This window comes from Bos taurus, chromosome 23 (genome assembly GCF_002263795.3).
Source record: "Bos taurus isolate L1 Dominette 01449 registration number 42190680 breed Hereford chromosome 23, ARS-UCD2.0, whole genome shotgun sequence".
Classification (NCBI taxonomy): domain Eukaryota; kingdom Metazoa; phylum Chordata; class Mammalia; order Artiodactyla; family Bovidae; genus Bos; species Bos taurus.
In genome coordinates, this window is record NC_037350.1 from 34,713,207 (window position 1) to 34,729,255 (window position 16,049).

General features: G+C 39.1%; 1 protein-coding gene and 1 pseudogene across 1 annotated transcript; one reads left to right on the forward strand and one right to left on the reverse strand.

Moving 5' to 3' along the window:
- Positions 1–431: 431 nt before the first annotated feature.
- Positions 432–12,798, reverse strand: PRP6 (prolactin-related protein VI). Its single transcript, NM_205778.1, is given in 5 exon segments — positions 432–777; positions 1,402–1,581; positions 3,333–3,440; positions 5,621–5,802; positions 12,675–12,798. Coding segments are annotated over 5 exon segments (714 nt in total). The 5' UTR covers positions 12,730–12,798; the 3' UTR covers positions 432–588.
- Positions 8,048–8,139, forward strand: LOC112443892 (uncharacterized; annotated as a pseudogene).
- Positions 12,799–16,049: the final 3,251 nt, after the last annotated feature.

Consider the following 16,049-nt stretch of genomic DNA (forward strand, 5'->3'; position numbering starts at 1 on the left):
TGTTTTTAAGCCTCTGATATTTTGTTATGGCAACCCAGAAGAACTAATACAGCATCCTAACAATCTTTAGACAGTTCAGTAAAGCTCATGGTATTTATACAAAGGTACAAAGCACTTATATTTTCTGGTGTAACACTGTGATAGTTGGCTGACAGTTCGTGGCTGGGTTTCATAAAGAATCCTGAGAATTCAGTCTTCTTGGTAGCATGACCAGAACCATGAACAATTGTCTAATTCTTTGATTCTAATAACATGACCCAGCATAACTGGCTGTGATTCTTACGTAATCTCTTAATGATCTTCTTTGTAATGCCAGCTTCTGTTATTTGTGCCTAATTTTAGTAGGAGCTTCATTCTCTGAATTGTAGGGGTAGATTTTCTTTTGATTTTCTATTAAGTGAAAATAAGAAATGTTGACAAATTGCCCTCATAGAGTTTGACATCTCTACAGAGTCTGTGTTTATTTTTTTAAGAGGAGACCCATTTCACAGAACATGCATTAAAACGCTGTAAATTTCAAATAAGCTTGCTATGGGATAGATGATTCTGATAATCTCAGACCTGGATTGCATGGATGTGGATTTAGCACTAGGTGTTGATCATTCGGCGTGCCAGGATCTTGGTGTAAATGTCAATTTCAAGTGTGTCCCTGTGCAGGCAGTGGAACAGGCTATAAAATGCAGAATGACGCACATCTTCATCGCTGGACAACAGGGATGGGAGTCCCGACCAGTAAATATTATTCTCCAACATCTTCCGCATTACTGGAATAATAATCTGAATACCCAAAAGATAATGAGTTCTTATGTGCTTTATGAGGATTCGTTTTGTTCCTTCTAATTATCAAATTAAGATCTGGGGAAGACATATGAATATAAAACTATCTAGATATGGATTTTGGAGCCAGCCTATGAGAAAACTACTATGAATCTAAAAAGTAGAAACATAACTCGAGTTTAGTTTTACCTTTCTCTTTTCTTCCTTCTTACTCTCATCCTTTGATTTGATGAGAACAGAGAAAGAAGACAAGTGGAACTTCAATAGCATATCTCCTGGATTACTTTGAAGAAAATTCTGATCTTGGAAATTCTGTTCTCTAGTTCTCATACTCTTGAAAATATTTCAACCACCAGTGCCCAGGAAGAGGCAAGCTTTTGATGGAATTGTGTGCAATGCAGGGAAGACTGCACATGTCAAAAATTGCAGTGAAATTCTGATTCCTTTACAGTAGAATCTATCACTATGAATGACTAGGCTCCTGCTTTATGTAGTAGCAGTCTAGAATATACTAGTCATGAACTTTTTCTTGCAAAATGAGATATTTTAAAACACCTTATGCATTACAGAGGTGACCTCTTTCATTCATGAACAAAGCAAGAAAGCCCTCTGCAGGATGCTCACCTGGCAGAATTGCCTCTCTATGAATGCTTGAAGTTCTTCTACTTTTTTCACGTTCTCTTTGGCATTTGATAGGATAGTGTCTGAGACTTCGATCATACCCCGCATGTCAGTGACTAGATGATTCAGAGGTCTATGCCAGGAGTACAGTAACATGAGTATCCACTTACTAAGGTCTTCATTCTAAGCAACCAGAAGAAACATTCTCATTAAAATAATCATAATTAAGTGGTTTTGGTAACATGTGATCTTTGCTTAGAGCAGCTGACCTAAAAAACTTTTGGTTATTCCTATGTGTATGCAGAGATTTTAGAGGGTAGTGAAAGTTAGAAAAGTATAAAATGTAAGCTATTAGTTCACACTTTGCTGAATTATTAAAAATCTAGGCTATGCTAGGAACTAATTCTTCTGATGCATTCTAATTTATACCATGAAGAATTTTCTTTTGTCCCCTGAAATTCTACCACCACTCGGTGAGTTCTTTTATGTTGTGTATTTTCTCGAGAGAAATCTAAGTATTTATGCAAGTCAGTATGTGCTGCAGTGCCTGACCCAGGAAAGAGGGATTCCACCTGTGCCCACATCATTGACACCCAGTGATTCATTTGTATTAATGAATCAGGTGGGTCCTCCATATTGATTTTTTATTGGTAATTGTTTTATGATATTACAACAAAGAGACAAGGAAGAAGACATGACATTCCTAAACAGGCTTCTCTCCTCAGCTGATCCCAACACCAGCCCCCTGCTGATATCAGAACAGTCTGTTTTGTTGACATGTGTCCGGGCAGAAAATGGCATAGCGTTGTCTTTAGTAACAGCATCAGTGGGATTCACAATGGAGGGTTTTTCCCCCTACTTCACTACTATTACCAGAATTCAGCATGAAAATCCTGGGGGCTGAAAATTTCTAGTTAATATGCTTGATTTCTTTACAGCCATGAACTGTTTTACTGGTAAAGAACAGAGAACTGAATAGGATTAAATATAGTTATGCACCTAAGGTGCTGAGTAAAATGTAAGGCCATGTAGTGAACTCTCAATAAACTTTAAATTTAAGATTATTGAAAAATCCCTCCTCTTTTTTCTCTTTGACTTTTTCCTTTACTTGATCATCTTCTTTATTAATAAGCTTAACAGAGGAAAAGAATGCTGGTATCATTAAGAAAGTTGTAGAGAGAGAAGTTAGTATTTTAAGGGGGGATGCATGTGAAAATATTTTAAATAGTGTTAGGACGAAGGATAATGCAGGAAATCAGAAAGGAGGGATCATAAGGGTAAAAATTTGGAGCTGCCATATGATTGAGGCTTGATATGTAAACTGTGCTGTGCTCAGAACAGATGCAATTGTGGCCATGAAAAGCAAGGCAATATGTTATAGGCCATTGTAGGGGAGACTTACAAATTAAGAATAAAAGGTGATGGAGGATTCATTGAGAATGACGAATGAAGGAGGTGTCAGAGAAGTAGAAGCAGTATCAGGAGAGCCTTGAAAGGCAGATGCAAGGGCTCGGGTGGTGCAGTATAGCATTCCCAAGTAGCACTCACTAGTAACAGGGAGCACTCAAAACTGGAGTGTGTTTCTTACATATTCATGAATTTTGCAATCTTATATTTTACTCATGGAAGTTCCCATTCATTTCCTGTTTTTGTACAGTACAATAGCTGCAATCCTGTGTCTAATCCATTGGTTGAACTAAAGTTGTCTGCATGGACAATTTATGGATCTGTTATTTATCTTGCTACTACAGATCTTTACTCATCCCTTGATTTTGCTCATGCTTCATCAACTGCATAATATAATTTCCTTCAATTGCTTATGGTTCCTCCACCTTTTTCTGCATGTACAGTTACCATTACCTCTTATAATCTGAAGCCTGGTAACCTACAACTGTCTCATATGATCTTGTGAAAAACCCAGGTGAAAGACTCACGTCTATCTTTTCAGCTTTGTCCATGTCTTCGGTAGTATGGAGGGAATTGGTATGGCAGCTCTTGGTGGCAGTGAGATAGTACAGTTTGCCCTGGGCATACTTTTCATCCTGAAAGTGATCAGGCAATTAGTTAGGGTTTTGGGGTATTAAATAGATGAACCCACTACCAAAACATTAACATGTTTGACAGTCCTGTAATTTTCTTAACGGGGGGCATCACAAAATTTGAGTCATTCTTTTCCTACTTTTTCTATACGTTGTCTCTATAAAATGATTTTACATGTAAATTTTCTAAGTTCAACCTTTTCCCTTCTCTATTTTATTATTATTATTTTTTATTTTTTAGTATTTGAACCAAATATAGCACTTTTGTGCCAATACTTGATGCTTCCCAGGTGAAGGTAGTAGTAAACAACATTCCTGCCAGTGCAGGAGATATAAGAAGACTCAGGTTTGATTGCTAGGTGAGGAGCATCCCTTGCAAGAGTGTACAGCAGCCTACTCCTGTATTCTTGCCTGGCAAACCCATTGGACTGAGGAGCCTGTTGGGCTACAGTCAGTAGGGTTGCAAAGAGGTGGACACAACTGAAGTGACTTAGAATGCATGCATGCACCTCTTTTTAACCATTTAATCTCTTGTTTACTGTGGGTTAGAGCCAATATATTCCCTTGCAAGGAGTAATAAGTTATGATTCTGACTTATCTCTGATCCGCACACCAAGAAGTTTAGTGTTCATCCCAGGTACAGAATACAGTGTTGTTTATGGGGACAAAATGGTACGGCAGAAAAACGTGGCATAAAGCTATAGGAAATAGTAAGCATGGACAGAATAATAAGAGTAGAGAAATCTAGATAACACATTGATAGAGAAAAACTAATCTTTAGCGAAGCTTATGAACATTTCAAGAGATTACTTGGAAGAGTTGGGGGAAAAATGGACAGTCAAAAATGGAGGATGAAGCAAAAACTAGTGTGTAAAAAGAACTACGTGAATTTAATAGAAACCTTTAGCACAGCCTTTTATTAGCTGTCTGCTCTAATGTGTGCTCCTTGATTGACCTAAAAGAATTAACATACAACTTTCAAAGACCTTCCTCAAAAAGAGAATAATTGTTTCCAATTGTAAACTCCCCTTCTATTGTAGTTCAAAACCTATACGCTGCAAATCTTAAAACAATAATTTGTAGCATTAAAAAAACTACCAGTATTTGTTTTTGTGACCAACATTCAGCTTTGTTTAATATGTTCCATCCACCAAGTTCACTGCAGAGCAGTTTTCATTCGTCGGCTATTTACTCTGAGCCTGGAGAAAAAAGCCCAGAGAGACACTGAAGCACCAGAAAATCAACATGCTTCCTTTTCCCCAGTCCCACCTAAAAGTGCTTTATGTCAGGTAGTATTATGGACTAAATGTGTATTCTTCAAATTCATGTGTTTGAGTCCTAACTGCCAAAGTACTGTGTTTTGAAAAGGGTTCCGACTTTTTGGGATCCCATAGACTGTAGCCCACCAGACTCCTCTGTCCATGGGATTGCTCAGGCAAGAATACTGGAGTGGCTTGCCGTTCCCTTCTCCAGGGAATCTTCCAGACCCAGGGATAGAACCCAGGTCTCTTTCTCACATTGAGAGCAGATTCTTTACCATCTGAGCAACCAGAGACGCCCATTAAGGTTAAATGAGCTCTTAGGGTGGAACACTGATCCAATAGGTTTAGTGTCTTCATGAAGTGAAACACCAGAGAATTACCTCTGTGTCTCTTTGTCTTTTCCTCTATCTCTCTTCCCCACCCACCACCCTGTCTGAGGAGGCACCAAGAATCCAGCCTGGGAGGAAAGAGTTCTTATCAGAACCTCACCTTGCTAGCACCCTGATCTGGAACTTCTAGACCCAAGAACTGTGAGGAAATAAATTTCTGTTGTTTATTCCACTGAGTGTATTGTATTCTTTTATGGCATTCCTGGCTGACAAATACAAAATCATTTATTTTGGAAATTTACAAAACAAAATGAATGAAAGGAAATTGAAAAAGTTATTGCACTTCTAGGAATCTTTGAGATTTCACAAAAAGGATCCTTTATTCGTATTCCACATCTTATGAGCTGATGGCTTCTTTGACCTAGACACTGTGTTATTTGAAGTTTGGCTGATGCAGCCTTCTTGTTGAAAGGACAGTATAGCCCAGTCACTTACGCGAAGGTTCCATCTGGAATCCTGGCAGGTTAGAGTCCATGGGGTCACAAGAGTTAGACAGGACTAGCAACTAAACCACCAACACCACAGTACTTACAAACTCATTCAACATTATTCTGGAATGCTTAAGGATGCTTTGGGACAGCAAGGTGGCATTGAGAAACAGTTCTCTAAGTAAATCCAGGGGGATGTCAGACACGTCAGGACAGCAGGACGGGCATGAGTTGCCTTGGCACAGGAGCAGATTTGACATGACCAGCAGCAGCAGCAGGCAGGACCCTATTTAAATAAAAACATGAACCATTCTGAGATGATCTAGTCACCTGAGGTTATCAAATCCATCCTGTGGAGGGAAGCCTTCTCTTTCCCAGTTGCTCTGAGCAGGAGTTGGTGCTGTAGTACCTGGGGTAGGGAAGAAGGAGTGCCTTCTGTGTAAATTTACATGGATGATGGTATTTGCACGGATAGATAGTGGGAGAAGTAGGTTACTCCCTGAATTTTTGTATTGCTCTCAGAAGTACTTCTGTGCTCTGCAAACATTTGGAACTTAATTCTGAGCCAGAGTGTTTAGGCCATTCTTTTAACACAGTTTAATGTTCGGACTCTGCAGACTCTGGCAGGGAGGCCCTCAAGGAGTTTGTAATTTTTTCACTCTGCATTGACTAACGCTTGCATTTTAGACACTGAAATGACAAGAAAAGTCCAGTTGATCTGTGTGGTTTACCATCACGCTGGGGTAAGAGTAAACACATGACTGACTGATCGCTACTGTTGAGTACAAAGAGAATACCAAGAGAAAAAGGATACTGTACCTTGGATCTGCTCACTCACCTTAGTAACCCCATGCATGTCTTTGATACTTTCCCAAAAGCTTTAGAACATCTTAAAATTTGTGTTTCACAGTAACCCTGTGGGATAGCTTTTAATCTCACCATGATCATCAATTTATGTTAATGAAGATGCAATGACTTGGAGAGGGCAAGTAATTTTCCCCAGGTCCCATTATTAGCAGATGCAGGTCACTGGGCACCAGTACATCTGTTCACTTCCTGATGTCACATCACACATGCCTGTGGCTCTCGGTCTGCATGTGTGTAACCAGGAGCCACAGCAGGATCTGTGATGACTCTGCTTAATGAGAAAAATATTTTGTCTTTGACTGCAAAACAGCAGTGACCCTAGAACATTGGTTTTATCCATTTGTTCTGCTCTGTCTATAAAACACCCACTGTTAAAGTCTTTGACAATTATCAGTGTGGGGGCCTGGTTCTCCTGGCTAGCCTTTCTTCTAGGTACCTTGACAGCTCTTCTACTTTTATGCATCTTTTTTTTTTTTTTTTATGAATATTACTCACCTTTATTTTTTTTTCTTTTTTTCTTTTTTTCTTTTTTTTAATTTCAGATATGAAATGTGAATTTCATGTGAAATGTCATGTATGAAACGAGATGCCAGTCCAGGTTCAGTGCACGATGCTGGATGCTTGGGGCTGGTGCGTTGGGAAGGCCCAGGGGGATGGTATGGGGAGGGGGGAGGGAGGAGGGTTCAGGATGGGGAGCATGTGTATATCTGAAATTTTATGCATCTTTAATCCTCTCATTACGTTTGTTTCTTCGAGAAAATAGCAAATAAATCTCCAAATGATAATACAAGAATATTACCTGCTCAGCACCCAAGACAACATCATTGGCTCTGGGAAAAAGGCCTGCCCTTTCCTGACTTTGACTTTTTAGGGACAAAATTTATCTGTCTGGTCGGGAGTACATCCTGACAACCCATGGTGCTTAGTTTTTGAACCATCTCCAAACATCTCCTCTTTGATGGTAGAACTAGACCTTCATGTTTCAATGATGTGTTGTAAAATTTCAGATATTATTCATGGCCCCTACCTTTGACCAACAGAAGCATAAAATCACAGACTCTTGCAAGCGTGATTTTAATATTACTTTTCCTGTTCATCCATCAAAGTAAGCATAATTTAAGAATGAAGTGAGCAAGAACTGAGTTTGGACAAGAGAACTGGTAAAACAGGGATTATATCCTCCTGAATGAGATCTTAACATGATTCTTTTTCCAATTTACCAGAAAAATGGTGATATAATTAATGATAAGATATCAACATTTACTAGGTTTTTGTGCTCCTAGTTTAAAGGGGCATGGTACCTAAGAATAAAATGGTTATTTAAAATTAGGTGATAAAAATAAAAGTAGTTCTCAAAAGGAAGACATATAAGTTGGAAAAATTTGAAACTATATCTTTTATCAACTAAAGAGCTTATTGTGACAGCCAAGGAGAATAATAGCTTGTATAACATAGACGAATTTGTGTGCATATATTTCTGTGCATGTATACATGTGTTATGCCTAAATATATGCTTAATTCCTTCATGGAACTTTGGACCTTATAAAATTCGATTTTATAAGAGATGGTAAATATAGCAGAATACCCTAATTCCTAATGTAATTGGTTATTTACTTGTAGGTGACTATGTGGTTTGTTTTTCTGTTAAATTGTTATTCGTGCGTTTGCTTTGGTAGCACATATATTAATAAATTGGAGATTAGCACGGCCCCTGCCCAAGGATGACACACACATTTCTGAAGCCTTCCATATTTTTCTGTAACAGCTTCAAGGGGTGGGACAGGAAGGAAGGTGGGAATGAGGTTCAAGAGCGGGGGGACATAGGTATACCTATGGCTGATTCATGCTGATGTTTGGCCGAAAGCAGTACAGTATTGTAAAGCAATTTCCCTTCAATTAAACATCAAGAAATTCAATTATTAAAACTGTTATTGGGGATCATATAACAGGTTCACATATCCATTGTATGACTAAAGAGGGTCTGACTAGAAAATGATGGTGTCAATTATCATCGGTTAGTGATTCATTAACTTTATAGTTGAATGAGAAAAGTAAACTAACCAACACTACTGTCTGTGATTCAGTGCAATAGCAAGCTATAATCCTTGCTGCGTTCGCTTTTAGGTGGTATGGTGCCCAAACTTTGAAACTGAGGCTGTTCCCAGAAGCGCACAGTCGTGAGTCCTGCCCAGGGTTTTTGTTCCTGATGCTGGAGGCTTCCGTTCGCTGGTCACTAAGGCTGAAATTTTCTCTGCTGAGCATTCTCTGGGTCTATCACGTGCACACGTTTTTATATTTTGGTTTTCTAATTTGATTCTCTTATTCTTTTGAACAGACTACCAAGTCCCTTTACGATTTATTTTTCAGACCCTTTTGTGCTTTGATCTTCATGATGCTCATTAGTGTATTTCCTTCCATGTCTACCTCTCTGAGTAGTTTTCAGCATCTACATAAACCCTACCCTATTCTCTTATTGTCTGGATTTTGGCATTTAGCATCAGCATATTTTTATGAACTTCATTTTCCTTCTGGTGCGGTTTTTGGTACACAGTTTAAGCTGGTTGGCTCACATCTGGCTTGTTCATGTTGTCTCCAAATAATTACAGAACTCTGCTTTCTTTCTAGGCAACACTGCCCCTTGTTTTGATACGATTACTAATTTTCTGTGATTTCACTGCCTGCCCCACAAGCTTTGTCTTTCTCAATCTACTATAACTTGAGTACTATGCGCTCTATGTTGTTATTACTATTTTAAATCAATATCTACTAGTATAGCAGAGAATTAAAGGGAATAAAATTGCAATAGCATTAGTAATAATACATTCCCCCAAAATAAAATCCAGTAATGCTCCCAGTTTTAAATTACTTTCTATGCATGTATTGTTGAGGTCCCTTACTCATTTTTCCATACTAGGTGTTTCAATTTTGAAATAGAATGTAGAAAACAATGGACTGGAAAATTATGAAAATCACATTGGATTTTAGATGCCTCAAGGTTAAGTATGTAATTATTAGTTTGTTATAGTTAATAAGGCTATTCTGAGCACATATAGCTAAGTGTTGGGTGACAGCTATTGAATGAAGGATGTATACTGAGAACTGCAGTCACCAAACAGGTGATTGGTGATAAAGAAAACAATGCCAGGAAGACACAGGCTTTTGTTCTGGAAGGAAAAACTTACAGGGTCTATCATCTACAGTCTACTCTTCAGATTTTTCAAAACACTTACTCTTCCTTTGCTCATTTAATAATTTGGATTGTTTGATTTCTTTCAATAATGAGTTGCATGAGTCTCTTATATATACTTGGATACTAAGCCCTTACCAAATAGGTGATTTACAAATTTTTTTTTCGTTCCATAGGTTGTCATTTCATTTTAATGATGGCTTCTTTTACTATGCAGAAGGTTTTGAGTTTGATGTGATCTCACTAGTTTATTTTTGCAGTTCTTGCCTTTGCTTTTGATGACTGAGTTGTTTGAGCTGCTTGTAGTTTGGAAAGCAATCCTTTATCAGTTGCTTTATTTGCTATTATCTTCTTCCATTCTTACCAAAAGACACAGACTGGCTGAATGGATACAAAAACAAGACCCATATATATGCTGTCTACAAGAGACCCACTTCAGTCCTAGAGACACATACAGACTGAAAGTGAGTGGATGGAAAAAGATATTCCATGCAAATGGAAATCAAAAGAAAGCCAGATTGTCAATTTTCGTATCAGAAAAAATAGACCTTAAAATAAAAACTATTATAAGAGATAAAGAAGAACACTACCAAATGATCAAGGGATCAGTCCAAGAAAAAGACAGCAATTTTAACTATGTACCCTACATAAGAGCACCTCAATATATAAGGTAAGCACTAACTGACACAAAAGGAGAAATTGACCATAACACAATAATAGTAGGCATGTTAACCCCGCACCTACACCAGTGGACAGATCATCAGAACAGAAAATATAAGGAAAAATAAACCTAGAAGGAAATATTAGAGCAAACAGACCTAATTGATATCTTCAGCACACTCCATCCAAATGCAGAAGAGTATACTTTCTTTTCAAGTGCATATGGAACATTCTCCTCATCTTGGGTCACAAATCAAACCTCAGTAAATTTAAGGAAATTGAAATTATATCAAGAATTTTCTCTGACCGCAACACTATGATACTGCTACTACTACTGTTGTTAAGTCACTTCAGTCGTGTCCGACTCTGTGCGAGCCCATAGGCAGCAGCCCACCAGGCTCCCCGTCCCTGGGATTCTCCAGGCAAGAACACTGGAGTGGGTTGCCATTTCCTTCTCCAATGCATGAAAGTGAAAGTGAAAGTGAAGTCCCTCAGTCGTGTCCGACTCTTGGCAACCCCATGGACTGCAGCCTACCAGGCTCCTACATCCAGGGGATTTTCCAGGCAAGAGTACTAGATATCGATTATACTAGATATAATCGATAGTATAATCTAGATATTATACTAGATATCGATTATAGGAAAAAAAACCTTAAGGAACACAAACCCATGGTGATTAAACAACACATTTCTAAATAGTGAACAGTTTACTGAAGAAATAAGGGAAATCAAAACATTCCTAGAAACAAAGAACAATGATAACATGATGATCAAAAACCTAGAGGATGGACCAAAGCAGTTCTAAGAGGGAAGTTTATAGTAATACAAATCCTACCTCAAGAAACACATTGAATAGGTGACCTAACTTTACATATCTTTAACTCTTTAAAAATTTCTCTTATCAATGTCTTAATGGTTTTGCATAAAACCTTTCAACACCATGCTTAAGTTTATTTCTAAGTGTTTTATCTTTTTGTGATGCAATAGTAAATGGAATTGTTTCTTTATTCCACTATCTGATAATTTGCTGTTGATACATAGGTAGACAACTGAGTTTCATATATTGGAATATAGTAAACATAATGTATGCTACATCTTTAAAGAATAGACATTTTTCCCATGAATAAGACATATAGATGATCACAAGGTATATGACAGGATGCTCAGCATCACTAATAATCAAAGGAAATGCAGATCAAAAACACAAGAGATATCACCTCTTACCTGTTTGAATGGCTAGTACCAAAAATATAAGAAAGGACAAATGTTATTGAGGATGAGGAGAAAAAGGAGTGCTTTATGCACTGTTGGTAGGGATGTATACCAGTGTACCTCCATTGGAATCATAGTGTGGAAGTTATTCGAGAAATTTAAAAGAGAACGTTTATGTGATCCATTATCCCACTTCTGGATATATAGTCAAAGGAAATGAAGTCATTGTCTCAAAGAGAGATCTGTATTCCCATGTTCATTGCAGCATTATTCACAGTAGCCTTGTTATAGAAACAATCTTTCAACAGGTGAATGGTGATGTGATATATATAGGTAAATATTATTTAGCCATTAGAATTAGAAATCCTTCCATTTGTGGCAACAAGGATGAAACTGGAGGGCATTACACTAAGTAAACTAAGTCAGAGAAGGACAAATACCATAGGATCTCAACTATAAGGAATTTCCAAAACAGAAAAAAAGGAACTCAGAGTAGAAAAATGATTGCCAAAGACTGGAGGGTAGGAAAATTGGGAAAGATTTTTAAAGGTTACATATTTTTATGTATAAAAAATTATTAAGATGAAGATCTAAGTTTGAGCTTCGGGTCTAATCATGAGATTGAACAAGCTCTGGGTGTCGGGATATACAGGGAAGCCTGGCGTGCTGCAGTCCCTGGGGTCACACAGAGTGGGACACGACTGAATGACAGACTGAACTGAAGAGAGTGGGAATTACCTGTGTTCTCCTCAAAAAGCAAAAGTTAAATGTGTGTGGTGATGGCAATGTTACTTAATAGAAAAGGAAACTCGTTTCTAATCCATGCACAAATGGGGGTGGACAAGATGACAGAGGGGTAGGTGGAAGTGGGGTATACCTCTCTCCACTGATGCATCAAGAACGTCTAAAGACGCAGCAGTTCTCACAGAAGACCAGGTGAATCCTGGCAGGACTCGCTGACTACTGAGAAGGAACATCCGGATCCATGCAGAACTTGGTAGGACAAAGGAAAGAAGGGACAAGGAGGAAGGGGAAAGAAGGACGAGAGCAAGTGGGACCAGCCCGCACCTGGGGGAGAGGGAGCTGAAGTGCAGGGGAGAGATCCCCGCACCCATGGCCGTCCACTGGGACAGGGGAGGCATTTGAAGCAGTTGGGGAGTGAACTCACTAATCTGTCACAGTCTGAACAGAGTGAGAACCACATAGACAAGCCATGCTGCAGCCTTTCATACCTCGGACAGGGTTGTAAGTCCACTGGTGTCCACGGAAACTGGGAGCTGGAGCCATGGGGATTGTAGAACGATCCCAGGGTGAGGACTCCTATTGACCGTGGGGAGTCAACCAGATGGGATGAGATGGAGGAAATCTGCTGCATGGAATGCTTCTTAAGGAAAGCCATGAGGCGTAAAGGTAGGGTTCCACTGCCTGTGGAGTAGAGCTGTCTCTTTCTCCATGCTGGTACCTGTAGGTTGAGCAATAGAGAAAGACTTCAGTGAGGGTGGTCCTTGAGTGCCTGATGCACTAATCAATGGAGAATTTTGAATGTCTGTATACCCGACCCTACCTAATTCTCCGGAGAAGGCAATGGCAACCCACTTCAGTACTCTTGCCTGGAAAATCCCATGGGCGCAGCAGCCTCATAGGCTGCAGTCCATGAGGTCCCTGAGGGTCTGACCACCACTGAGCGACTTCACTTTCACTTTTCACTTTCATGCATTGGAGAAGGAAATGGCAACCCACTGCAGTGTTCTTGCCTGGAGAATCCCAGGGACAGGGGAGCCTGGTGGGCTGCCACCTTTGGGGTCATACAGAGTCAGACACAACTGAAGCGACTTAGCAGCAGCAGCAGCAGCAGCAGTCCCTGTGTTGGTATTAATATTTATAAAAATTATTAATGGATGCAATAGAGAACCAAAAGGACTATAGTTACAACAGTAGTAATAAATTACCCCCAAATTATAATCCATTAATGCTCCCTTTTAAAACTGATTTTCTATCTATATATTATTGAAGTCTCTTAACTCATTTTCCTTACTAGGCAGCTCAATTTTGAAATGAAATATAGAAAACAATGGAGTGGTAAACTCTGGAAATTACCTACCTTTTGATATGCCTCATTAGTAAGGATGCAAATATTAGGATTTTTTTTCCCCAGTGGGGCTGTTCTTAGTACATATTATAGCTCACTGTGGGGTGATTAGTATTGACTAAAGAATGTACACAATGAACTGTAATTGTCAAACAAGTGAGTGGAGATGAAGAAAGTAATGCCAGGAAGGCACAGGCTTTTATTGTTCTAGACGGAAAACCTTGCTGTGTCTCTCATCTACAGTATAATCTTCAGATTTATTGAAACTCTTACTTTCCTTACACTCCATTAAAAATTTGGATTATTTGGGGTTTTTTGCCATTGAGTTGTAGGTCCCATGTATTTTTGGATATTAAGCCCTTAACCAATATATGATTTGGAATATCTTCTGTAAATCTGTAAATTGCCATTGATTTTGTTGATATTCCTTTCTTTGGAGTCTGATGTGGTTCCACTTGTTTGTTTTGGCAATTGTTGCCTTTGCTTCTGCTGTGAAACCCGAAACCTCATTGCAAAGACCTATGGCAAGAAGATTACCCCAATGTATTGTTCTAGGGGTTTAATCCCTTAAAGTCTTAAGTTCAACTTTTAATCCCTTTTTAGCTGATTTTTGTGTATGGTAAAAGAGAGGGACACAGTTCCGTTTTTTCATAGGACTATCCAGTTTTCCCAGTGCCATTTTGTAAAGCTTGTCCTTCCCCACTGGATATTCTTGGCTCCTATTTCATAAGCTAACCGACAATATACGGGTGTGCGTTTCTTTCCGGCTTTGCTGTTCTGCTCTGTTGATCTATGTGTCTGTTTTTGTGCCAGAAGCAAAGCATTCTGTTTTGATTACTACAGCTTTCTAATATATTTGAAATCAGCAGCCATGGTCTCAAGCTTTGTTCTTCTTTCTCAAGGTCACTTTGACTCTTTGGTATTTTGTGATTTAATACAGCAGAATAGACCAAGAAGAGATAGGAGAAGAACACAGAAGAATTATACAAAAAAATATCTTAATGACCCAGATAATCACAATGGTGTAGTTTCTCACTCTGAGCCCCACGTTCTAGAATGTGAAGTCAAGTGGGTCTTAAGAAGCACTGCTGCCAATAAAGCTATTGGAGGTGATGGAATTCCAGCAAAGCTATTTAAAATCCTAAAAGATGATGCTAATAAAGGCTCCATTCAATATATCATAAAATTTGGAAAAGCCAGCAGTGGCGTAAGGACAGGAAGAGGTCAACCTTGTCCCAGTTCCCAAGAAGGGCAGTATTAAAGACTGTTCAAGCCACTGAACAGTTGCTATCATCTCCAGTGCTAGTAAGGTTATGCTCAAAATCCTCCAGGCTAGGCTTCAGCATTATTCAAACCTAGAACTTCAGATGTTCAATCTCGGTTTAGAAAAGGGAGACGAACCAGAGATCAAATTGTCAACATTTTCTGGAACACAGAGAAAGCAAGGCAGTTCCAGAACAACATCTGCTTCATTGACCTCACCAGATCGTGTGGACAACAACAAAGTGGAAAATTCTTAAGAAGATGGGCATACCAGACCAACCTTACCCATCTTATGAGAAACCTGTGTGCAGTTCAAAAAGCAGCAGTTAGAAGCAGACAAGGAACAATAAACTGGTTCAAAATTAGTGAAGGAGTCCTTCAAGGCCTTCACCCTGCTGATTTAATATATATGCAGAACATGTCATGGAAATTGCTGGACTGGATGAGTCCTAAAAGCTGGAATCAAGATTGCTGGGAGAAATATCAACAACCTCAGATATGTGAGTGTTACAACTCTAATGGCAGAAAGCAAAGAGGAACTAAAGAAACTCCGATGAGGTTCAAAGAGGAGAATGAAAAAGCCGGCTTAAATCTCAATATCCAAAAAGCTAAGATCATGTCATCTGGTCCCATCAGTTCAGTTCAGTTCAGTCGCTCAGTTGTGTCTGACACTTTGCAACCCCATGAATTGCAGCACACCAGTCCACCCTGTCCATCACCAACTCCAGGGGTTCAGTCAAACTAACGTCCATCGAGTTGTTGATGCCATCCAGCCATCTCATCCTCTGTCATCCACTTCTCTTCCTGCCCCGAATCCCTCCCAGCATGAGGATCTTTCCAATGAGTCAACTCTTGGCATGAGGTGGCCAAAGTATTGGAGTTTCAGCTTTAGCATCAGTCCTTCCAAAGAACACCCAGGACTGATCTCCTTTAGGATGGACTGGTTGGATCTCCTTGTAGTCCAAGGGACTCTCAAGAGTTCTCTCCTATACCACAGTTCAAAAACATCAATTCTTCAGCACTCAGCTTTCTTTAAAGTACAAATCTCACATCCACACGTGACTACTCAAAAAAACTTAGGCTTGGCTTGACACACCTTTGTTGAAAAAGTAATGTCTTGACTTTTTAATATGCTGTCTACGTTGGTCATAACTTTCCTTCCAAGGAGTATGCGTCTTTTAATTTCATGGCTGCAGTCACCATCTGCAGTGATTTTGGAGCCCCCCAAAATAAAGTCAGCCACTGTTTCCAGTTT